Source organism: Enhydra lutris, unplaced genomic scaffold (assembly GCF_002288905.1).
Source record: "Enhydra lutris kenyoni isolate GAN:26980312 unplaced genomic scaffold, ASM228890v2 scaffoldscaffold39, whole genome shotgun sequence".
Lineage (NCBI taxonomy): Eukaryota > Metazoa > Chordata > Mammalia > Carnivora > Mustelidae > Enhydra > Enhydra lutris.
The window spans coordinates 12,673,008-12,696,848 of NW_019154123.1; the positions used below are offsets into that span (position 1 = coordinate 12,673,008).

At 48.6% G+C, this 23,841-nt stretch overlaps 1 protein-coding gene across 6 annotated transcripts in view; it reads right to left on the reverse strand.

The window, feature by feature from the left end:
* The window catches only part of LOC111154996 (polypeptide N-acetylgalactosaminyltransferase 15), a 42,804-nt gene that overhangs the window by 17,128 nt on the left and 1,835 nt on the right, over window positions 1-23,841 (reverse strand). For 3 of the 6 annotated variants that reach the window (XM_022514978.1, XM_022514977.1, XM_022514981.1), the window contains exons 2-4: window positions 11,131-11,297; window positions 7,056-7,260; window positions 386-553 (exon numbers count right to left, since the gene is read on the reverse strand). In XM_022514978.1, the coding sequence (XP_022370686.1) occupies window positions 386-553; window positions 7,056-7,260; window positions 11,131-11,297 (540 nt within the window). Of the gene's footprint in view, window positions 1-385; window positions 554-5,127; window positions 5,226-7,055; window positions 7,261-10,484; window positions 10,597-11,130; window positions 11,298-23,841 lie in introns of those variants that run through there. The other 3 variants (XM_022514979.1, XM_022514982.1, XM_022514980.1) reach the window with 3 other exon arrangements.

Below are 23,841 nucleotides of genomic sequence, written 5' to 3' on the forward strand. Positions count from 1 at the left end.
GCACCTGAGGTTAGGGAAATCCAGTGTTACCTGGGGAGGAAGAGTTAAGTCAAGATTCCAGCTCGGGTTCTCTCACTGCCCCAAATGGAGACATCCACTGAAGAAACCACCTGAAAGAGCTTAAGCTGGACCCCATTCCCATAAGAATATACTAATAATAACACCAAGGGTTGAGTGCCCGGTACTCTCTCCGTGCTTTTCGCATAGTGACTCTTTCAATCTTCACAACAACCCTATTATCCCCAATTCACTGATGAGGAAACTGAGGCACAGATTGAGTAACTTGCTGGGAAACTTGCGGGGCCAGGATTTGATCCCAAGCAGTTTGGCTGCCGAGTCCTTCCTGAGGAAGCAAAGGAGAAACAGGCTGTGTGAAGAGCCTCACCTGATGGGGCTAATGGGGGACTGGAGGGCCTTCCTGTCTCGCTCCGGCAGAGGCTCCCAGTGGAAATCCAGCTTCCAGTCCAACACCCCACGCTGCAGGTCCTTGGAGGGGTAATACTGGAAGGTCTTCCAGTCAATTACATCTATGACAGGAGACACCACTCGGCTCCTGGAAGGAATCGTGGAATCAAATAAGGGATACAAACCATTCACTTGCTGGGGGATAGACGTGTAATCTACACCCACACTGTGTAACATGGCAGCCAGGAGCCCCATGGGGCTGGAGGGCACCTAAAATATGGCCCATCTGAATTGAGATGTGGTGTAAGTACAAAAAACACACTGGATTTAGAAGACTTAGTTTGAAAAAAAGATGTAGAAATCTCAGTAATTTTGACATCGATTACATGTTGAAATGGTAACATTTTGGATATAGTGGGCTTACTAAAATATATTACTAACATTAATCGCATCTGTTTCTTTTTATTTGGTAATATGACTATTAGAAACATTTAAATTATGTACATGGCTTGTCATATTTCCATTAAACGGCACTGTTCTAGAAAGTATTTTTTCCATAAGGAATCAGGGGCCCATTTAAGTAAAGAGCATGCCTGCCTCTTTCTTTTTTGAAAAACCTCTGTTGACAGCAGCAAAGAACAAGAGAGTGGGATTCTAGGCTCAGCTCTGCTTCATGTGTCTGGGCCTCAGTGTCTTCAGTCGTAGAATGGGAATTTGAACCACTTCCCATAGCTGCCTTTCTCAGCTGTAACGTTCTGAGACTATGGCTCCTGACTTTTTTGGGGGCCTTTGATCCCTTTGAGAATCAGGGGAAAACTATGGACTCCTTTTCAGAAAAATAATCACATGCACATATCCAAAATATGATGCACAATTTCAGAAGGTTCACGGGTCCCTGCTCTAGGGTCCAATTCTTCTTCCTCCCTGTATCAGACAACTTGATGGGCGTGAGGAATGAGGACTGCCAAGCTCCAGCAGCGTCCCTGGTGTAAAGGCACCTGTATGAGCACACGGCGTCTACAGGCCAACCGCAGTCCCAAGATGAGGCTTGCCTGCTTACCCACTTACTGATGCTGTTGGTGACTGGATTTTACCCCCTTTTGTGCTGTTGTTGTTGTTTGTTTTGCTTTGCTTGCACGGCCTGGGGTATGACTTCAGAAAGGGTGATGGGGGGAAATGATACAGGTCAGAAACCTCACATTTTAACCGAACAGGTCATCACTTAGGCATACCAGGAGCTGATCTCCTCCTAGCCAATATCTCAGTCACATTTTTTTCTGGCCTCTCATGACTCTTACTTCTAAAATCTATGCCATGGTGTGCCTGAGTGGCTCCATCAGTTAAGCCTCCAACTCTTGATTTTGGCTCGGGTCATGATCTCAGGGTCGGTCGTGAGATCAAGCCCCGCATTGGGCTCTGCGCTGACCCAGGAGCCTGCTTAAAATTCTCTTTCTCTCCCTTTCCCTGTGCCCCTCCGCTTCCTCCCTGCTCGCTCTCACACTCTCTCTCTCTCTCTCTCTAAAATAAAATAAGTTAAAATCTATGCCATAAAGTGGATCAGGCCTGAACTCAGGGGGTGCTGGAAGTTCTCATTCGAAGAGAAGAGAGATTCCTGGCAGAGAGATGCCCGCCACACTGTTTATACTTCTATCGATTTCCATCTCTATTCCTTCCATCTCACAGATGGCCAGGCTGGAGTAGCCCAGGCTACACGGAGAGGGCCAGGCTGGTCCTAGGCCTCAATTATCTGTCCTTAAGTGGCTGACATTGACAGAAGAGTCATGGGGTTTATATTTAGAACAAAGATCCCAATATGATTTTCCTGTCCTTTTCACACTCTTCCCTCTGGAAGGTAAAGGAAATTTAATCGGTCTGGGTCCCCTCTACTTCTGGCATCCTGAATTGATCTGAGAAAACTGAGAAGCAAGATCAAAGGAAAAAGGAGGACACCCCGCCCCTCTCCCAAGTCCCCACTTACTGGGGAGTGAACTGAGCAGATGGGATGGATTTGGCTACTGGCAAAGCATTTTGTGGAATTTCAGAGTCAAGAGCCAGGGAAGCCATGTGGCTGAATCCTGAAGAATCCCATCAAATTTGTGCCATCTTAGTAATCACAGCGGGATAGGAAAGGACATTGTATCCAAGCATCCATACAACTAGCTGGTCTTAGATCTTTGAGCTGTGTCCTTCCTGACAAAGCTGTACATTACTTTTGACCAGAAAATGGGAACTCTAGAATACTGCTAGCTTTCTCTATTTGCTCTGTTTTGCTGGAAGCTCAGAGTCCTATGCAAAGATCATGGTTGATAACCGTATCACCCCAAATATCCAACGTTATCTTTTTCTGTCTGAGATCTCCCTTTTCTTCTGTTTTAATGAGACACCTAAGTGAAGAATCAGGAGACACTCTGAGTGCCTTTTGGATAGAGACAAAGAGGATAGCAGCTGCTTACCCACGGCTGAATTAGGGAGTAACTACAGTCTCGTGACTCAAAAATAGTGATTTAAAAAACCCAAACAGTTTTATATTTAGTTTCAGGTTCCATACCTACAGATGTGTCTGGTGTTCTTGGAATACATTTAAAGCAAAATAGCAAGGCTGCCCTGTTTGACTTGGAAGGAGCTAGAAGTGTCTGCTTACACCTTCATTCTGTCTTGCAAATTGAGTTCTAACTCTCAGGCAAGTACAAGGTTGATTCTCTCTTAAGCTTTTCTAAGCTCCAGGGAGTCAGGCAGCTGGGTTTCCAAAGACAAACAGGGGTCGTAGAGCTGTCTGCAAAGACTGGCTGACTGCAGAACGTAAGCTCAGCTAATAAACCACTGGCCAAGTGTTCAAAAGGTAACTGTGGCTTCAACCTTACCAACCGGACCTAGGCTACTCGTCAGCCCTAGCTTACCTCATCCCTCTTTGTTACTCCTGCAGCTCCCTGTTCCTCCTGCTCTGTGATATCTAAAGTTGTTTTGGAAGTTCACACAAATTCTTGGTGTTGCAGAAAGTATCTTATATCGAGATGCAAAAGTCTCTGAATGCTCTAATCCCAGAGCTCTTGCTTCTCAAGCATGCCCCCAAGACTCGAGAGTCAGCCGTTTCAGGACTCTGTCATGTTGAAGGGTGTGAGGTAGGATGAGGGCTGGAGAGTTTCCCTGGGGCAGGAGACCAAAAGTAGGCTGCTCCCTTTGTGGTCTGGAGGTAGCTTGGTCCCCCGTTGCTCCTCACCACCCCCCACACACATTCACATGGGATTCCTCAGACTGCTTTCCATCATTTAACCCCTTGCAGGGCAGGGTGATGGGAGGTGGTTTGTTCCCTGTCCTACCTTGCTTCTTCCCATTGAGCAACCTCAGCCTTAGCTGAACACTATGTGACCTCATGAACTAGATGTCTCTAAGATACAGGACCAGATCAAATTCAAGGGGAAAACAGCTTGGACAGCCTGTGGAGCCGGTATCACCCCTCAGGGGGTGTTGTCTTTCAGTACTTCACAAAGGACTGCCCCTTTCCCACTGGAAACCTTCATTTTTCTAGCACCACGACTCTCACTCCATGGCTTGGCTATTAGAGCTGACAGTTAGCAGAAGGCAGTTGACAGCTGGCAGCTGGAATAACAGCTACCCCTGATCTTCATCTTTGTTACTTTACCCGGAAACCAACTACCAATCAGCACCTCCAACACTGCTCTAAAAAATGCTCTTTGAGCAACTCTGTCTGCTGCTATGTACAGTTATGTGGGTTGTGCACTGCCCAAACTTAGAGAATGCTTCAAATATCATAGACACTGTAATTTGCATACTTAATTCTAAAATTTCTGGCAGTTATCATTAAAGTAACTTGTTCTAAAAAAATGAATGTATTATGACACATGTTCTGAGAAATGAGAGTAAAGGGTAATGAGGAAGGGAATCCTCTTACCAGTTCACACAAAGTTGCCATATGGCTCTCTATAGACCTGTTATGTGGGCAGGGGTAGGGAGCCAGAGCTAGGAACCAGGACTTGAACCCTCTGGTCAGGATGCTGAGGAAGTTATGACTCTTTGAAATAGCTGATTTATGGCTTATTACACTGTTACTCATCATCTCACTTTACCTTTTAAATGAAAGGTCTTAAAGACCATTTCTTGCCTTCTGCACAATGGGTCCTCACCTGGGGACAGAATGTTTCTTGCCACGAGCTTCAGAGCCAGTTGGGGCCCCTTTCCTCTCTTCAAGAGCAGCAGCTGTTAGAAGTGGGCCTAATGGCTTCTACAACTTTGCTCCCCATGAGGTGAGCTACCATGGGAAGGCAGAGGAAACACTTGAGCAAAACTGCTGTAGGAGCAAAGAAGACCTTGAAAGGGCCACTCTCCCAGGCCATGGATTTCAGAGCTTCACTGGATGTAGAGAGAGATGAGAACCCATGAGAGCTAGCTTTTCTTTCAGACCCTCACCTATGAAGGCCTGCAAGCCGAACACTAGGGCCCAAAGAAAACAGGGAACACAGGAAGTTGTGAAAGAGGTTTGGGATGACAAAAAGATGGTTAAACTATAGAAGAGAGGGGATGTGAAAAGGAAGCCAAGCCAAAATGGGGTCTAAGACCAGAGGCCATGTGTGCGTGAATACGTGTTGGGGGGCAGAGAGGCAGGGGGAGAGGGAAAGAGAATAAGAGGGAAGGAGAGGGGGAGGGGAGAAGTTGGATAAAGAGGGGAAGGAAGGAGCCCAGGAAATGAAAATTTCATGGACCCACCTCTTAACTGTGGAAGGTTTCTCAGGGAGCCCCATTTTATTTATAGCTGAGGACACTGAGGGATTGCCAAGTCTTCCTCTCTCAGCCTAGAGTGAGAAATCTCCAGATCTGTGAAAATGGCACCAATGTGAGAAGCAGACGTGAGGGGCTCGTTCTAATCAATGTTTTAACACATGTCTCACAACGAGGGTGGAGGGAGGGAATGAGTAAATGTCACTCCCTGATCAACTTCTCCAATTCTTAAAATAACTCAGACAACAAAAAGAGCAATAGACTCAAAGTTAGAACACCTGACACAGTGGCAAAGTCTCCGCATGCCCTCGTAGATCACTTCACCCCGTGAAACCCCACTATCCCTCTCTGTGAAACAGAAACAGAAGTACCTGCCTCAGGCATCTCATGGGGGGGTCAGTAAAGAATTGTATGAAAAGGTCTATTCGGGTTATACATACATAAGGCTATATATTAAGTCTTGGATTCCTAAATGTCTGCATAAAAAAAGCATAGACAACAGCCTAGCTGTTGAGTGACTGTGTGACCCTGAGGAGTCTCCTTTGCCCTCCCTGGAACTCAGTTCTTTTCAGCAGTGAAATTGTGAGATAGATCTAGATGACCTTACAGGTCCCTCTGAAAGCCATCCTTCAGTGACACGGGGATGAGAATTAGATGGGGAATAGGCTGGACCAACTTTAGTTCCCACGGCAATGATACACAGTCATTGTGATTTTGAGGGCAGAACCTAAGATGTCAGCGTTTGTTGGGTTTGTGTGTTTGCTTGTCCTCATCCTGGTGCTGGATTTATACACATCTCCTTTTCTTCTGAGATAATAATAGACAGGAGTGGGTGATAATCTGTATCACAGTACTGGTCAAAACTAATCCTTCCTGATTTCAATTAAACTCTGTTCTTTATTAAAAAGGAATTGTTGGACTATTAGCAATTGACATCATATTGCTTGAAACCACCCTCATCGAGGGGAATATGCTAATTCCTCTACCCCCTCATCCAGAAAGGGCTTTTCTCAGATGTTGTCAACCCCAACTTCAAAGGAGAGAGTGAACCTTCACCATGGGGAGGAGTGCAAGAATAGAAGTCGTAAGGCTTGGTTCTGGCATCAGCCCTATTTGGCTGGCCATCATCAGAAACAATTGTTTGTTGAGCTCCTCCTGTGTGATAGGCCTCCACAAACCCCCAGGGGTATGCCTGGGTTGGGGAGCCCAAGGTGGGCTAGCCACCAGGTTTTGCTTTCCTTACTGAGATATTCAGATTGAGGAACATGGTTGACAGGACATATTTAGGAACTGTACGAGGAGAACAGGGAAGTGGGGAGTGAATGACAGCATGATGGGGGAAGAATAGAGAAATGGTCAAAGAAAAATTTTTAAATGTGGGGCTAAGGGGTGTGTAATGACTTCACATTCCTGAGGCCTTGGTTAGAACCTTGGAGACCGCTCATCCCGAAAACCAAAGCTGGTTCTTGATGGAAGTTTAGCAATCACAGAGTCTAACATGTTCTGTTTAGGAATAAGTACCTATGAGCAAAATAGAAAGATTTTCCCAATTTATCTGATAATCCTGATTAAAATTCCTCATTTTTCAACGAAGGGAGTGATCACCATGGTAAGACATTACCCTATCCAGGGGTGTTTGCCACTTAAAGAAGCTGTTTCTCCAGGCCCCTGTTTTGGTCTTTAGAAAACAAGACAGATAGGCTGGAGGACCTCTAACTTCCCTTCCAATGTACCTCCTATGCTTTCAAAAAGGCTCGAACTCAAACATCTGAAAAAGACAAAGAAACATGTTGCTCTAGCATGGGGGAGCCTTGGGGACTTGTTCAGTGGTGGCTAGATGTTCTGTGAGTGGTGGAGACTGTAGACTCTTTCTCCCAGCCCCAACTCCGCCCCCCAGAACCCAGGGACAAAGTTACCTGTCACCAGCTATTCTGCTGAGGAGGGGCTCCAGCCAGCCCGGGTGGCACTCACAGTGGGAATCCATGAAGACCAGCACATCCCCAGTGGCCCTGGTGGCCCCCAGCATCCGGGCCCCAATGGCCCCCAGCCTCCTGTTGCTTCTGAGCAACTTCACCCCCTCCAGCCTGGCCACATACTCGCTGAGAAAAGACTTGAGTTGTCCTGGAATCAACAGAGTTGTGGTCAGTGGGGTCACAGATGCCACAGCCAATGAGATCATGATGACTGTCCCTAGGATCATTGTCAGCCAGTCTCTCTCTCTCGGGAGCCATGGTGAGCACCAGGGTCTCAAGACTCAGATACATGACACTGTGGTTGTTGCTAAGATATAAGTTGCTTCGTTAGTTTGCAGTGGATCAGTACTCTCTCCAGTAAAAGCCAGGAGAGACGGTGTCATAAAACCAGGAGAGGGGAGAAATGGCTAACCTTCTCTAAATGCATGCAACAGGGAGGTTACACAGATACTGTTTGTGCCTGACTCAGATGGCCTGGGGTCCCTTTTTAGGTTTGGTTTGGTTTGCACGTAGTCAGCAGCTATAGGTCTGCTGCTAACCAGTCTGCACCCTTCTCTGGAGACACACCTTTGGGTATCAAACTGCCTCACCAGCGAGTGCCAGTGAGTCCTGCAGAATGCCGCCCCTGATCCCAGGTGCCAAGGGTCAATGACCAACCAGCGCAGGGCTACCAAAGCCCACTCCCTTGCCTTGAGGCAAGACAGACTCTGGGATGCAGTCGACACTGCAGAGCTCTCCACGGGATCAGGCTATGGCTGGACTTCATCTGAAACCTCATCTTGGTTCAGCTCCTTCTTCTGCGTTTCCTGCTTCCCCTACCCTCCTACAGGCTTTCCCTGAGAGTACATCCCCTAAAATTCACAAGCCCATGAATCCCATCTCAGGCTCCACTTCTAAGAAATCTGACCTAAGACAGTGGTCAAGGAGATCAAAGACAGAGGTCCATTAAATATGGCCACCAGTAGATCATCAGGGGTGCTGGCCAAAGTGGCTTCATTGTAGTGGTAGGGGTGGATGGACAATGCAGTGGGTCGAAGAGAAAGTGGGACATGAGAAATCGAGACCAAGAGTCTGACGTTCTTTTAGGAACCATGATTCTAGAGGAGATAAAGGAAGAGAGAGGTTTATTGGTTTTGTGTTTAAGATAAGAAAAGCTGTGTGTGTGCACCCACATACATGCATACATCAAGATGAGCAAGCCAGTGGAGACATTAGAAATAATGCATTCAATGAGAAGTCCATGAAGTCTTGGAAATGGGGCACCCCTAGTCCACTGAACTAAGATCTCAAGGGCAAGGATTATACCTTCTGCATTTCCAGGGCTCTGATCCCTAGCACAGGGCTGACGCATGGTAGGCATTCAGTATATGTGTGTTGAACAGAACTGTGCCAAAGAACAAGGGTTTCCCTGGTTCTCCAGCCCAGAGGCAGTGTTGATGGGAATGCACATAGACTTGCTACTTTGGTAGCTGCATCTCCAGGGAGCTGGGGAAAGCTCAGGCAGCCTTACCTGAAGACCCCACCAGACTCCCTGGAGAGCTGTCTTCTGAGTAGCATGCAGCTAGCTCCTTAGGGAGACTTTTCTATAAAGGAAACTGTCCTGAGCACTGGACATAAGGATTCCCAGTCAATGGCTGTTGGATTTCTTGGTGGCAAAATATTATGCCAATTTATTACTTTATAATTATTTTTCTGGTAAGCTTGTTAGTCCCAAGTCCATTCCCTAGAGAAGGAGCTCTGTTAGCAAAGCTATTAAAATTTCTGAACTTGACTGTATGAGAGCCAGCCCCTCGGTGACCCCACAGTACTGAGAACTGCTAGTTGTCTTGTCCAACATTCATTCTCCCCTTCTACCGTACTAGCAGAAACTTGATTTTGTTCAGAGCAGCTAAAAGCACCAACCTACCAAGACTCTCTTGCTGTTGCTAATAGCCTTATAATCTAACTCTGGTGGAAATACACTAGGTGAGAAGATTCTGGAAAAACTATTGTTTTACTGATTTTTTTCTAAAGGACAAACTTGGCTGACCTCTGTCTATCTGCATTTCTTCCTTTCCTGCTTGGAATGTGATGTGATATCCAGAGGTAGAGCAACCTCATTGGATTATGAGAACAAAAGCCACACTCCCAAGTAGGGCTAACTGGAAGGAAGAAGATGCAGAGGGCGGGGCGCCTGGGTGGCTCAGTCAGTTAAGCCTCTGCTTGGGTCATGATCTCAGGGTCCTGGGGCTGAGCCCTGTTTCAGGATCCCTGTTCAGTAGGGAGTCTGCTTCTTCCTCTCCCTCTACCCCTCCTCCCTGCTCTTCTTTTCATTGTCTCTCTTACTCAAATAAATAAATAAATAAATATTTTTAAAAAGTTGAGATGATTTAAAATAATTAAATTAAAATAAAATAATAAAATAAAAAATAAAATAAAATAATAAAATAAAAAATAAAATAAAATAAGAAGAAGATGCCAAGGACATCGGAGGACCCGACTACCCTAGGGCCCAGCTCCTCTGCTTCTACACACACAAGGAGAAGGGAAGGCTACCAAGGGACACTGACATAACACAGTTCATCAGCTGATGGGGGAGGAAGCACAGATGTGCTCTTGGGAGGACTCTGGCACAGCCAAGAGTTCAGAGACTGTGGGTACTTCCACCAGCCAGCCGAGCCCAGCCCAGGAACCGCTCAGTGGTCCTGCCTAATATGCAGCCGAATGTACCCCAGTAACCTCATGCACTTCCAGAGCCTCTGGCTCGTCCAACTCACTGCCATGCCCGAGCTGGGCAAATTCCCCACATGAGGACCTACAGAAGACCTAACAGAGGCCTGTGGCTACTCAAGCTTGTCTTCTGTCATTCCCCTCAGAAAGGTATTTTTTGGACCTCAGCAAGTGTTCATTTTCCCTGGAGCTGTCTGTTCTCCCCACAGAGCCAGGGGGGACCTCCACAGGCCATTTGGTTGAGCCAGAAACAAAGACTGAGAAGAGCAGTGGTTCTCAAAGTGTCATCCACGGACCAGCAACATGCATGTCACCTGAGACCTTGTTAGAAATGCAAATTCAGGGACACCTGGGTGGCTCAGTGGGTTAAGCCTCTGCCTTAGGCTCAGGTCATGATCTCAGGGTTCTGGAATCAAGCCCCGCATCGGGCTCTCTGCTCGGCAGGGAGTCTGCTTCCCCCTCTCTCTCTGCCTGCCTCTCTGACTACTTATGATCTCTCCCTCTCTGTCAAATAAATAATATCTTAAAAAAGAAAAAGAAAAAGAAAGGCAAATTGGCACGTCCAGTGCCAGATCCAGAAACTCTGGGGAGATCCTAGCAATCAGTGTTTTAACAAGCCTGCCAGGCGATTCTGATGTACATTCAAGCTTGAGAAGCACTGACCTAGAACCTTCTTCTGGCTCCATCTTCTCTGAGTGACTCAGCCATTCCATGGACTGGTCCCTAGGAGTGAGTTTCCCATCAGTGGAAACATTTGAGCAGATTCTGTAAGTCTGGGCTCTGGGCCTGACTCTGCTGCCCTTGGCATGACTCAGTCCTGGTCAATTCTCTTCTCCAGGCCTCAGTTTCCTCGGCTGGAAAATGAATAGATCGGGCTAAACGAGAATGATTTGGGGACTCATACATGTCAAGTGCTTCACTCAGTGTCTAGGAGGCAGTGAGACCTTAGGAATGGCCACCCGGCTGTGATTCCTGAGTGTCTGGGGAAGAAGCATATTGGACTGTGGGGATGCTGGGACTGGGAGGGACCCCGCTGGAATCAGGCTGGAGTGCCTCTCCTGAGATCCTCACCAGAACCTCCTTGTCTTGATTGGCTGCTTTGTCTTCTCTGTCTTCTCCCCGAAACTGCCTTACTGGGTGCCCCTGGGGCTTTTCACTAATGAGTTACCTGCACCTGATCATCACCTGGAGATACGCTTCTGGGAACCTTGACTCTGCAGGCTCTAAACCCTAATCTTTGCGTGGAACTCCCTCCCGCCCCTCCCAAGGTCTCAGCCCACCCAAGGAGCCAGGAGGAGCCCATAGCCACCTTGCTGACTGAGGTCGTCCACCAAGATGATCTCCTTCAGAAAGGCCCTGGGCACTGTGTCAAGGATGCTCTGCACGGTCCTCAGGAGGGTGGACCAGGCCTCGTCGTGGAAACAGAGGATGACGCTGGCGGTGGGCAGGCTTTCTCCATGGTGCTGCTGCAGACACCTGCAGAGAAGAGGAGCGGGGAGCCATAGGAAGAGAAGATCAAAAGGAGAGAAGTCCTCTAACACACTCCCTTGGCCCTGGCTGGGGCTGCTTTAATCAGATAGCTCCCCTGCCCCCAATGAGCTCTCTGGATTTGCCTGAAATTTCCATGGAAAGCGAACCCATCATGTCCTCATGATGTAACGCTGTCTGCTATCTCCCAATCCTCAAATCCCAAGAGCAAGGCCTCTCTCATAGCAGTTGAGAGATACTGGCACTCTTCCCTGCAAACGACTGTTCTAACCTATAAAATGGGAATGAATGACATCACCAACCTCATAGAGCCTAAAGAGGATGAGGGACATAGTGAGTGTCCTGTGAGCATGCCTTGTCCTTCCTTTAAGGGCAGAAACACAGTTTTCTTTATTTTTGTATCTGTATAATCTAGCACAGCACCTGGCACATCATAAATGTTAAGCATTATTAGTGTTCTTGAAGAAGGGAAGGAGGGAACATTTGTGAGTGCCAACGATATGCCAGATACTGTGCTAGGTCCTCAAACATATTACTGCTTGTTTACACTGAAATAAGTCTTTGGTTTGGGCTCTTACCCCCATTTTGTGGATAAGGAAACTGAGGGTCAGAAAGTGGTCAAGACTTATCAAAACTCCCAGTACTGGTAAGTAGCAGAGCTTTGAGCTCCTGGGTTGTTTCCCCTCTGGGGGTTTGCTGCTGGAGATGTAGGAGTGGGAGGTACCACCTTTGCGAGGATCCTGCCCAGTTCCCTCTTTCCTTTGCAGATGAGTAAGAAACTCTGTATTTGCATTGCATCTGGGGAGAGTTCTGAGTGAGACCACAGTGGAAGGACTTATAATAACAATGGGATGCTGGGAGCAGTGTGTCGCTCACAATTGTTCACAAAAGGCACTTTTTTTTCTAGGTAGCTTCTGAATGTCCCTCCCGATTTGCATTTGAGGAGGGGTTGGCTCAAGGACCTCAAACTCCAATACCGAAAGGCAATTGTGATGGTAGAACTGTCTGCCGACAGACCGCCGGACTAAGGCTGGCCCAACCGGAGGGAAAAGCACTGTCCAGTACAATCCTAACCAAGGCTGAGCCTCTCAATATGCAGGACACCTGCGTGACTCCACGTAAAAATCCTACATCAGGGGGTGGAGGGGTAATACAAGGTAAATGCTTTAAGGTAACAGTAAAACAGAAATTCTAGATTTTAAAAAACTAAAAACAAACAAAAAAAACAAAACATACGAACATCTCACAAACCAGCTGTCAATTATTTTATCAGTTAATATATTAATGCACTATAATGCACTATTTCTTTCCATAAAGGATTTGAAGTCATTCCCAAAGACAATGCACGATAAAATATTGGTAATATAAAAGTAAGGATGGGGGCACCCGAGTGGCTCAGTTAGTTAAGCCTCTGCCTTCGGCTCAGGTCATGATCCTAAGGTCTGGGATCGAGCCCCATATGGGGCTCCTTGCTCAGCGGGGAGCCTTCCTCTCCTTCTGCCTGCCTGCCTACCGTTTCTCCTACTTTTGCTCTCTCTCTCACTATCTCTCTGTGTCAAATAAATAAAATCTTAAAAGAAAAAAAAAGTAAGGATGAAAAGTCAGGAGGATGGGAATATAAGTAAGAATAGAAAGTCAAGGGATGCCTGGTGGCTCAGTCAATTGAGCAGCCGTTTCTTGATTTTGGCTCAGGACATGATCTCAGGGTGGTGAGCTCAAGCCCTGCGTGTGGCTCTGAGCTCAAGGAGGAGTCTGCTTGAGATCCTCTCCCTCTCTTCTGCCCCTCCCCATGCCAGTGCCCTCTCTCTCTCTCAAATGAATAAATAAATCTTGAAAAAGAAAGAATAGAAATTCAACCTCTAGAGAAAGAGCATAAACATATAGGCCATAAGGGCCTTGGAGTTTCCAGAATGAATTTTAAGTTTGAGCTTCCCAGTAGCCAAAGGAAAATGGGAGGTTTGTTCTGCATGAGAATTGTCACCATCAGAGAAGCTATATCCTAGAATCTTTAGGGAAAGTGACGCTCTTTCTAGGACTTTTTTTTTTTTTTTAACAATTTAGAACTTTTATTTTGAAATAGTTTAAGACTTGCAAGAAGTTGCAAAAATAGTCCAGAGAGTTCCTGTGTTATCTTCAGGCAGCTTTGCCCAGGGACGATAGATGGCATAACCATCCCCCACAAGCAGAATTGGGACTCTAACTCAGTTCAAGTACTATCAGCTCAAGTACAGGCTTTATTCGAACTTTGCCAGTTTTCACATCTCACACTAGTTTTTAAGAGAAATTCCTGCAGACTTCAGAAGAAGTCCCTACATGGGTGACTGTCCTTAGAAGAATCCCCAAGATGAATGAAATCATGAATTTTATGTGCACTTTTCCAGGCTGCTTTCAGGGCTGCTCACATAACATGTCCAAAGTGGAACCCCAATCCGCCCGGTAAGGTTTGGGGGGGATAACAGAGGTCCCAGGGCTCAGGCTCTGCTGAGGGATTCCACCCCTGGTGCCCTCTCCGCTCTCACCTTCCTCTCTCCTCAAGCCCTGGTGGCGATTTGCTCCCCCACCTCATCTGACTTCGAGAATTTCCACTCTGCACTCAGGATTGCTCTAGACCTGCTCACAAACAGGTTCAAAATTTCCGTCGTGTCCTAATTCCTTTGAGGTTGGGAGAGTAGGAAAATCCAAGTGTCTAGGATTGGGGCCTCCAGTGGCTGTGAGAATAAATCATGTCTCAGTAAATTCAATGGGTACAAATGAAACCAAAAACATTACTAGGGCAGTGGCTCGGGGGCTGGCTGTTTTCCAACTCAGGAGAGATGCATGGGGACAGGGAGGCCTGCATATGGCATTCTCGTGGCTGCAGATTTTAAGGACTGAAGTCCATCACCTGAGGGCAGAACACAGTCATGCCTTCCAAAAGGACAGGTCTTTTCTCACCCCGAGTCCATAGAATTCGAGCACCGAGAAAGCACAAGTGTGTGTGTGTGTGTGTGTGTGTGTGCGCACGCAACACACTTGTATGTGCTTGCGTTCATGCATGTGTGTCCTTAAGAAAAGGTTAAAGAGCTTAGACTTCAGAATCAAATTTAGATTTCAATCTTCACCCTGTTTCCTAACCCTTTGGGTAATATACTCAATATTTACAAGCCTTAGTTTCCTCATCTGAAGACTGAATAATATTTACCTCTGGGCCTGTTGTGAGAATGGAAGCGTAATTATAGGCATTCCACAGACAGCGGCCCTTTTATAGCTATTTTTGAAAAAATGTACTTTACATGTGTATTGTATTTATGCTTATCTTTGTAAAATATAACGATCTCTAAACAACCACTCTACCAGATAGTGTGAAGGGCTGCCTGAATTCCTTTCGGAAGTTGCCTCCTCATGAGCAATAAGGATCATGATATCTATGGTGTTTCCTTTTTCAGTCTGGCCACCAGGAAGCTCAGAGTAAGGAACCAGGATATTTAGTCATTGAGAGGGTTCTATGGATTGCCTACCTTCGTCCTAATTTTCTCTTTGATCCTGACATTCCCTCTTTCCATCCAGTCATTTAGCAGATATTTCCTGACAACCTGAAGTCTGTGAGGACTGAAAGATGAATTAAACAGATAAGATCCTTAAAGCAGAATCTGAGGCGCCCCACCCATAGCCCCTTCGGCTGTATCCTTAAAGTACACCACACCATGCCTTCTAACTGCCTCAGGGCTTTCTCTGACTGCTAGAGATGCTCTCCCCATGCTGATCTGAAGAGCTGCCCTCCCCTGGGAGCCGCCCTCAGCCTGTGACTGAAAGGAGCTGACGTATTAGTACTCTGACCCTAAGGAGGTCAAACGTGGATAGGCTGTTCCACAGCCCCTCCCAAATTCCCCAGCAGGCTGAGCCCTAGTTGCCCACTGAGGCACACACTTGAGAACACACCTTTCATCGGTCTATTTTCTGCTCCATATTCCTAGTTCCTTACCAGGGCTCCCTGGCATCGAGTGCAAAATGAATCCTTGTCTGGGACTCTGCTTTGGAGAAACCCAAACTAAGATAGTCTCTGAGGTCATGGAGTTTATATCCTGTGAAGCTGATAACCAAATAATTACTTAACAGCCACACCAAGTGCTCCAAGGAGACCCTCAGGGAGCCAGCAAGCTGGGCAGTGGTATGGAAGCCAGGACCAGAAGGGTGGCCAGGATACCATTTAAGGAAGGGGTTTGGGTAGGGAACAGGGTTCCTGGCAGATGTCACAGCCTCTGCTAAGGCCTGTGGGTGAAAAGGAGCTTGGGCATACGAAGAGCTGAAAGGGAGGTATTCCAAATTGATTTCCCCTTATTTTGATTAACATTATATTAATAGTAATTTTCTATTTTATGATGTATTTTTAAATTGTCTGAGGGAATGAAGTAGGTAGGTAAGCAAACAAGTAAGCAAAAGGGCCCCAGGCAAGTCACTCCCCCTCTGCACGTTTCTGATTCTTTCTGTCAAATGGGGGTGCACGTTCTTCCTGCTCTACCCCTGCCATGGCTTCGCCGGGTGGGGGGATCGGTGAGGTGGTGCCTAGAAACTGGTTTTGAGCATTGCAAAGTGGTCCCCAAATGGGACAGGTGGCTGTAAAGAGGATCCCTGAAGAAATGCTTGTTCTCCTTCTTTCCTAGTGCAGTTACTTTCCTTGTCCTTCAACCATAGAGCTGGTGGATATTTCGCGCTCTCAGTGAGTACACTTCCACAAGCTCACCCTGCCCTTGTTTGTCCATCTTTCCAAGCAGCAGCAGCGGGAAAGGAAAGACCAAGGGCTTCGGAATCAAATCAACTTGGCTTTGACTCCTGGCTCCATTTACATTCCCTAATTAGCCAACAGAGGGAGGCTGAAGCGTTCCTATAGCCCAAGGGTGTGGCCGGGATCAGAGGACTCCTCCAGACCCAAGAGGGTTGCTAAATAAATGTTAGCTTCATATCTTCACGCTCCGAGATCAGAGGAGCCCAAGGTCTGTGTTTACACACAGATGCACACCCTCGCCGCGTGCAGCTCCAGGATCCCCTGTGAACTCAGAAAATGCATTTGGACGATGATTCTGAGAAGGATGAGTCACAGCTTTGCGCCAGATGGCGTCGCTAGGCCACCAACACCACCCCCACCCTTTCCGTGCCTGGCCAGCGTAGAAAGGATTCTGCTGGGTTTTCTGTTTGGGGGTTACTGACCTCCAGCTTCCACCAAATCGGCGGAGGTCCCCCACTCAGATGAGTTTCCGTGTCGCCGCCTGGAGCCCACCGATGCAACAATCTGGGGCCTTACCTGCATCCCTCAGGCCTCCCAAGCCCCTCGGGTTTAGGGCTGGCTCTTGCTCACCTTCTCACCTTTCATAGTCGCTGAATAAATATTTGTTCAGCAAATGAAGGTGTGGGCACTGCTCTTGCTTGCAAGGAGTATGTAGACTGGTGATCTATAGAAACAGGCGGGTAAGGCCACTGAGTCAGTGTCCCCCGTTCTGAGAATATCCCAGTGCTCAGTCCGTTTTGTCTGTAATTGGTGGGGTTTATCTTGGGAATACCAATTTCCAGGCCAGGCCTGGAGACAGAAGGGCTGGGACACAGCCTGGGAGTGATCCTTTGAGGGATGGACGATTTCCTACAAATGAGAGAAGTGGATGGGACAGGCTGGAGCCTAGAGCTGAGCCTGAGGCTGCCTACCCATCATTCCCCAGAGTTGGAGAGAAGTCACACAAGAAGCACATAGTCCCCTTCTCTTCATGCGGCCCGCAGAAGCCTCACAGCCTCCTCCTGAGGGGCTCCAGGCCTCCTTGACTCTACTCTGATTCTGCTCCCGGACCTGGACTAAAGATGGGCACTGACACTGACCAGGGCCCATAAGGCATCCTGGGGCAATTGTCCCCCTAATAGGCATAGCCTTCCCCAAGTCATTGCCAAGGGAACTTTCCAGCCCCTCTATCTCAAGGAGTTTGATATTCAGACATACAAAGAGGGTCAGCAGTTGGTAGCAGGTCCTAGAACAGGCAGTAAGCCAAAGACGGGCAGCAGAAGCTGAGAGGTTGCTCAGGGCCTCTCAGATGTCAACGCCCCCCTGTCATCCCCTTCCCTGTCCCCATCTCCATCCCGAAACGCAGATTTGGATCCCCAAGGCTGCCCTTCAGGTGGTGCTGATGCTGCTGGCCTCTGGACCAGAGCCTGAGCACAGGACAGTGGTTGTTAGTGGTGAGACATTAGAAGGCGAGTAGCCAGGAAGACAACCAGCTCACTCTGGGGACACCAGCTGCTGGAGGACATCAGGAAGGCCCCAGAGGGGCTCTGGCTTGTGAGCCTCTTGCCTATCCTCCTCCTGCACACCCGGCCCTCCTCCCTGGGCAGTCCTAGCTCCTCAGGCCCTGTGCAGATAGCTGTGAGCCCACCACCAGCAGCAACACCAGGGTCTCTGCTCCTGTGCACCCCAAAGAGCAGCTGCACACTAGCATCAGTTAGGAGAGTCCCAGCAAGCTGTATTTCACTGGCTGGTCTGGGGTGGGGCCTGGGCGCGATGAGCTGTGAAACTCTCCAGTTGATTCTAATGCACAGGCAAGGCTGTGAACCACTGGCCTCATCAGAGTTTCTGAAACTCTGACATGAATATCAATCCGCTAGGGATCTCGTTAACAATAGAGATTTTCATCTGGTAGGAGTGGGGCCTGAAATTCTGCATTTTCAATGCTGCAGGCCTGAGGACCACACTTGCAGGGGAAATAGCAGTTTTCCTAAGAATTAAAAAGATAAGAGAGGAATTAACCACCTCTGATCTAATCCCCCACCCTAACCCGAAGCACAAAGCTAGACTTTGCTGCATGGACTCCCATGAACACATTTGATCTCAGAAAGTTATCTTCAGCCTGTCTATAGCATAAGCCCACTAAAGTGTGACAGATCCAGAATGGAAGTTGAGGGGCAGGGCGGGGAGGCACCGCTCCCAGCTGTGACTGCCCTGGGCTTGAGGACAGAAAGCTTGGTACATGTGTATGCCTTTTGGACTCCACTGGCCAGGGCCCAGAACCAGCACTCCTACTATCCACACGGGGTTGTCTTCCCTCCCTTCCAGGTTGGGAGGGCCGGTAAGCTGAGCTCCAGCCTAAGGTGACTGCCCCAGCCTGCTCCTTCTGCTCTCACCTTGCAGCCCCCACCCTGGGGTCGTGCCCACCCACCCCACTCACTCAGACTTACTGATGCCTGCCAACTGTCTTCTCTCTCTTTGGCCATCCAGGTGTCAGAGCCAACATCCTGGGGTTACTCTCCCTGCCTGCCGGGGAACGGTTGACAGGAAGGTAGACTGCAACACCACCCTCTCCTTGACAACAAAGCTGCTGCCAAAGCAGCCTCTGGGCAGGAGGGAAGGAACAAAGGACAGGATACCCCTGCGAGGGTCTCCCCACTGGCTGTGGACCTGGGGCCTTGCAGCCCTGGTTCTTGGCCCTGGTTGTGCATCAGAGTCACCTGGGGAGGGCCAGGCCGCTCTCCAGACCAACTAAGTCAGAATCCCTGAGAGCAGGACCCAGTATGAATAATTTTTAACACTTACCAGGTAATTCCACTATGCCACCAAGTCGGTGATGATTTAGTAGCCCATGGGGTAGAAAATAACTCTTGGATCAGAGATAGGACAGTGACATGCTGTCCACAGCTGCCTGCTCTTAGTCTTCTCCATCTCTCAATTCATTCCCAGGCCCTACACTCAACAATAGGATAAGGAGGGCGCCTGGGTGGCTCAGTCGTTGTCTGCCTTTGCCTCAGGTCGTTATCTCAGGATCCTGGGATTGAGCCCTGTATCAGGATCCCTGTTCAGTGGGGAGCCTGCTTCTCCCTCTCCCACTCCCCCTGCTTGTGTTCCCTCTCTCGCTGTCTCTCTCTCTGTCAAATAAATAAATAAAATCTTAAAAAAAAATATGATAAGGACACCTTTTGTTTGGACTTGAATACCGAGGGGGAAATCAACACACATTTTATCTCATTTAACCCACAGCCCACAGGACGGTGTTATTTTAGTTACATTTTAGAGGAAACTGTGCAGGGAGAAGTTGAGTGACCACACGGGTCCCACAGGAAGAGCTGGTGCCGGAATTCAGCCTCAGGTCTGCTGTTCTTTGGGCATATGTGTTAGTCACTGTTGTGGGGATAAAAACCAGGGAGACATGGGCCAAAATAGGAATGCAAGTTCCAAATTGATGCAAGTAGTTAGCACACAGCAAGGTAGGGCTGAGCTGATATTTATATTTAAGTACAGAACTCTGGGTCATGAAAGGGACTGTGTTCTCTGCCTCTCCTTTCTATTTTCCAATCCCAGTACCACCTCCTCCATGGAAGCTTCCAGAACTCTACTCCCTCTCCATTCACTGTACAAATCAGCGATTCCCTGAACAAACATCAGCTTTTAAAAATTCAGATCACGGGCGCCTGGGTGGCTCAGTTGATTAAGCGACTGCCTTCAGCTCAGGTCATGATCCTGGAGTCCCGGGATCGAGTCCCGCATCAGGCTCCCAGCTCCACGAGGAGTCTGCTTCTCCCTCTGACCTTTTCCTCACTAATGCTATCTCTCACTGTCTCTCTCTCTCTCAAATAAATAAATAAAATTAAAAAAAAATTCAGATCACTGCACTCCAACTCAGAAATGTGGAGAGTCTCCAGCAAAGGGGTCTGAAAATCTGCATTTTTAACAAGCCATATGGGGAATCTGACAAGTACGTACTTTCGTGACCCAACAGCCCCTGGCTGCTCAAACACGTGGTCTGTGGACCAGCAGCCCCAGTCCAAGCTAGGAGCCTGATGGAAGTGTCACATCTGGGGCCGAACCCCTGGCCTACTACTCTAGACTGTGCATTTTAACCAGAGGCCTGGGGGGCGAGGTTACATACACTTTAATGTTTGAGAAGTGCGGCTCCGTCTAACCTGTTGGGTATAGAGTGTCCGCAGATCAGCAGCTTGAGCATCACGCAGGAAATGTGTAGAAACCAAATACTTGGGCCCCACTATTGACCTACCGAGTCGGGCGCTGCAGGAGGGGAGGCCAGGAATCTGCATTTCAGCAAGACCTCTAGGTGATCCCAAGTGCACTCAGCTTTGAGGTTCACTGCCTGGACCAGGAGATCCCAAAGCACTTTCTCAGTCGGGAGCCTCTTTGATCCTGGCCATCGGTTGCCCTACGCCGGATGCCAGGATGATCAAAGGAGAGCTGGGCCTGGCGGAGCCTTGAAAGCTGTCCTGCCACACAGACTGAATGGGCAAGGCCTCTTCCTTCCCAACCCCCTCTTTGATAGCAGCTTTGAAGGACTGAGTCTGCCCTGGTCTTCGGTCTGGGCCTCTTCACTTCATCCATGTATTCATTCACTTCTACTCCCTCCACTGCCCCAAGCCCCTGCCCTCCCCAGAGCACGGCCAGTCCCTGGAGCTTCATCCATTCTTATAAAGAACGCACTGGTCAGTGTGCCCAGAGCTCACATTCCCCCAGTGATGTCATGCTACGGACCTCTTTTCTGCGTCTCATTTGCTTCGTTCCGCGTGATGCTTGAAGCGCTCCCATCAGTATTGTGCACCAAGTCTGTGCCTTCTATCTCCCCCGGAGTGCCTCTGGGAGGCACCCAGCTCCCCCAGCGCCCTCTGATCACGTGCTCAGGTGGCTTCCCACTCCTCAGTGCCACCAATGATGCTGTGACAGACACCGTCCTCCCTATCACCCTGTGGACCCATGTGAGTTCTCTCATTTACAGGTGGAGAAACTTGAAATGCTTCCAGCCCAAGTGACTTGCCCAGAGGGTACGATGTGGTGGTTAAGAACATGGCTTTGGTACCAGACACACCTGGTCAGATAACCTGGCCTCAGTCCCTTCTTTTTCTGTGCCTCAGTTTTCATATCTGTAAAATGGAAATGATAAAGTATCTAGCTTAGGTTCTTTATGAAGATTAAATGAATGAAAACCACTTAGCAGCATCCCCAGCACATAGGAAGTGCTCAGATAAATGTTCACTGTAATTTGGCCTTTCTTTCCAGAGCCTGCCTTTTGACTTTTTATACTGATTTTTCCCTCCTGTTTCAGTCTTTTGTTATTATTGACTTCCTTGCATGCTGCTTTTCAACATGACCTTCAGCAGTGAACCTAGAGGTCCTCAGATAAAGTCTGTGGCTTTGGTGGGGAATGAGCAAAGGCCAGGACTGGTTTGGAGATTTTGGTGCATGAATTGGGGCCAGCAGGACAGGCTTGCAGGAAGCCCTGGGATGGGTGGTGCTTGGTACACTACAGCCGAAGGTAGAGGCACAGGATTTCCAGAGTTCTCCTTGGCCTGGTGGAAAAGCAGTGCAGGACTCACATGGGGTAGGACCTTCATACACGGCTGGTTTTTTATGAGCTGGATTTGGGCCTGGTTTTGTAGTGGGAGAGGCGGAGGGTCCCATCCCCCTGGTTGCCTCACTTTGCAGAGAATCCCTTGTGGGTCCTGAGAGGGGCAGGAGGGGGAGACAGCAGCACCTGAGGGGTAGAGGGGAGAGGACAGAGAGGCTGGGGGCCAAGGCTCCGGCCACACAGCCTGCATGGGGGAGCTGAGCCAGCAGAGGGCGCCACACACCTCCACACGGAGCTGATGGCGGGCCTGGGAGAACCAAGGCAAGCTGGGCAAGGGGGTTTGCCTTGGACTGCGGGGTTTCCCAGTCTGGAAAGTCCCAGACAAACTGAGACCAGTGGGTTACTCTGGCTTGAAGAGGCGCCCACAAGAGGTTCCCACACACACGCGTCAGTGAACATTGCACACGTGACACAAACCGTACCCGCACTCATACCACATCATGTGAACAACACACACATGCTCTTCACATCCCAAGCATAGCACACGCAACACACTTGCACACACACGTACAACTCGCCTGACACACTTACAACATGTATGCAACACATTCAATGCACACATGTACCTGCAAACTTGCAAAATAAGCAGTACCTCATAACAGACATGTGTACACCCCACACCCACATACACGCCACCTACAGGTGCACAACACACACTCTGCAAAATTCACCCAGACTTGCATCACACACACACACACACACACAAAATACTCATGCACTTCACACCACATGACTAGTACATAATGTACATACACATGTACAACTCAGAGAACAGGTTGATACGACATACATGCAACACATGCAACCTGCACACCCACACAAGCACATCTGCACACGTAACGCAGTCACCACACAGTGTCTATTCACACATGTGCTACAAACACACACACAAAACAAAACCCCAGTCACAACACATACCTGCATAATGCATGTCACACTATGGGCAAAACACACATAATCACAAATGTACCAGATATGCCCCTTCATATATCAACATGCACACACATAAGAACATGGACACGTGCATGTGTGACTCCACACCACACAACTCATACCTGTGCACAGCATAACACGACACACGCAGGATATGTATGTATGTCCAACACAACAGACATGTAATGTACTTACTACACGAAACACACGCATGCACAAACACACATATACAAGGCACCCACAGATATGCGTATGCACAGCGCATTTCCATAAAGTCCACATACACACACACACACACACACACACACACACACAAACACACACACATACCTGTGGGTAACCAGAGACCTTCTTGTTTAAGGCAATGTTTCTTATTGGCAAGATGAAGACACTCCTTGCACTACGCCAAAGCAAAAACGTATGCAAAGAATTTGAAAACTATATATTCATTCATTCAGCCCTCATTTCTTTCTCTCTGCAAGGCAGGGACCCGAGCATTGAGCAAACGTCAGGGACCACTTAGTTTTGGTTGTAGTGAGTGTGATGAATTCAAACTTCTGAGAGCACAAAATTGCACCGGGGTGGTCCTGGCTGGGTCTGGAAGTTTCCTGAAAAGAGCTTTTTAAGCGAAGACCTGAAGCTGGAGCAGCAGGGTTGGGATGGGTAAGAGGAGTGAGGCAGGCACACACGCAAAGTAAGGAGCCACTGTCTCATGCATGGACCTGTATTTGCATGCCCTGACGATGATGCTGGCCAGTCAGGCTGCCAGGAAGCCACCGCCTTCCCGCCCCCCTGCCGCTGCCCACCCCTGGGCTCAGAGGAGCACATCGCCTCGCTCTTGATTGCAGCTCTACGTAGACCTGCCCACCCAGTGAGGGTCAGAACTTGTGTTTGCTTGGTGGGAAACTCGCTGGGCTCTAGGAAGTGCAGTGGCTTCAGGGAAGGAACTTCCCAGAGCTAACGAGCCACCTTGGCCCTGGCTGCTGGACCAGAGCCCTCTCCTGCAGCCTGCCATGGTGATGGTGGGGGAGGACAGGGGATGCACAAGGCAAGCTCAGCATCTCCCTGGGTCCAGCCTGCATGTTGTCACACTTCCCAGCTTGCCTCCTAGGGTGCGGCCAGGCTAGGTTGCCAGGCTAGGCTGCCGCAGCACAGCAGTCTAGCCCCTGAGGACTGGGACTGTGTCCCGAGTCTAGTAAACAAAGGAGGGTGGCATGAGGTGGCAGTCCAGGGAGACTGGAGCT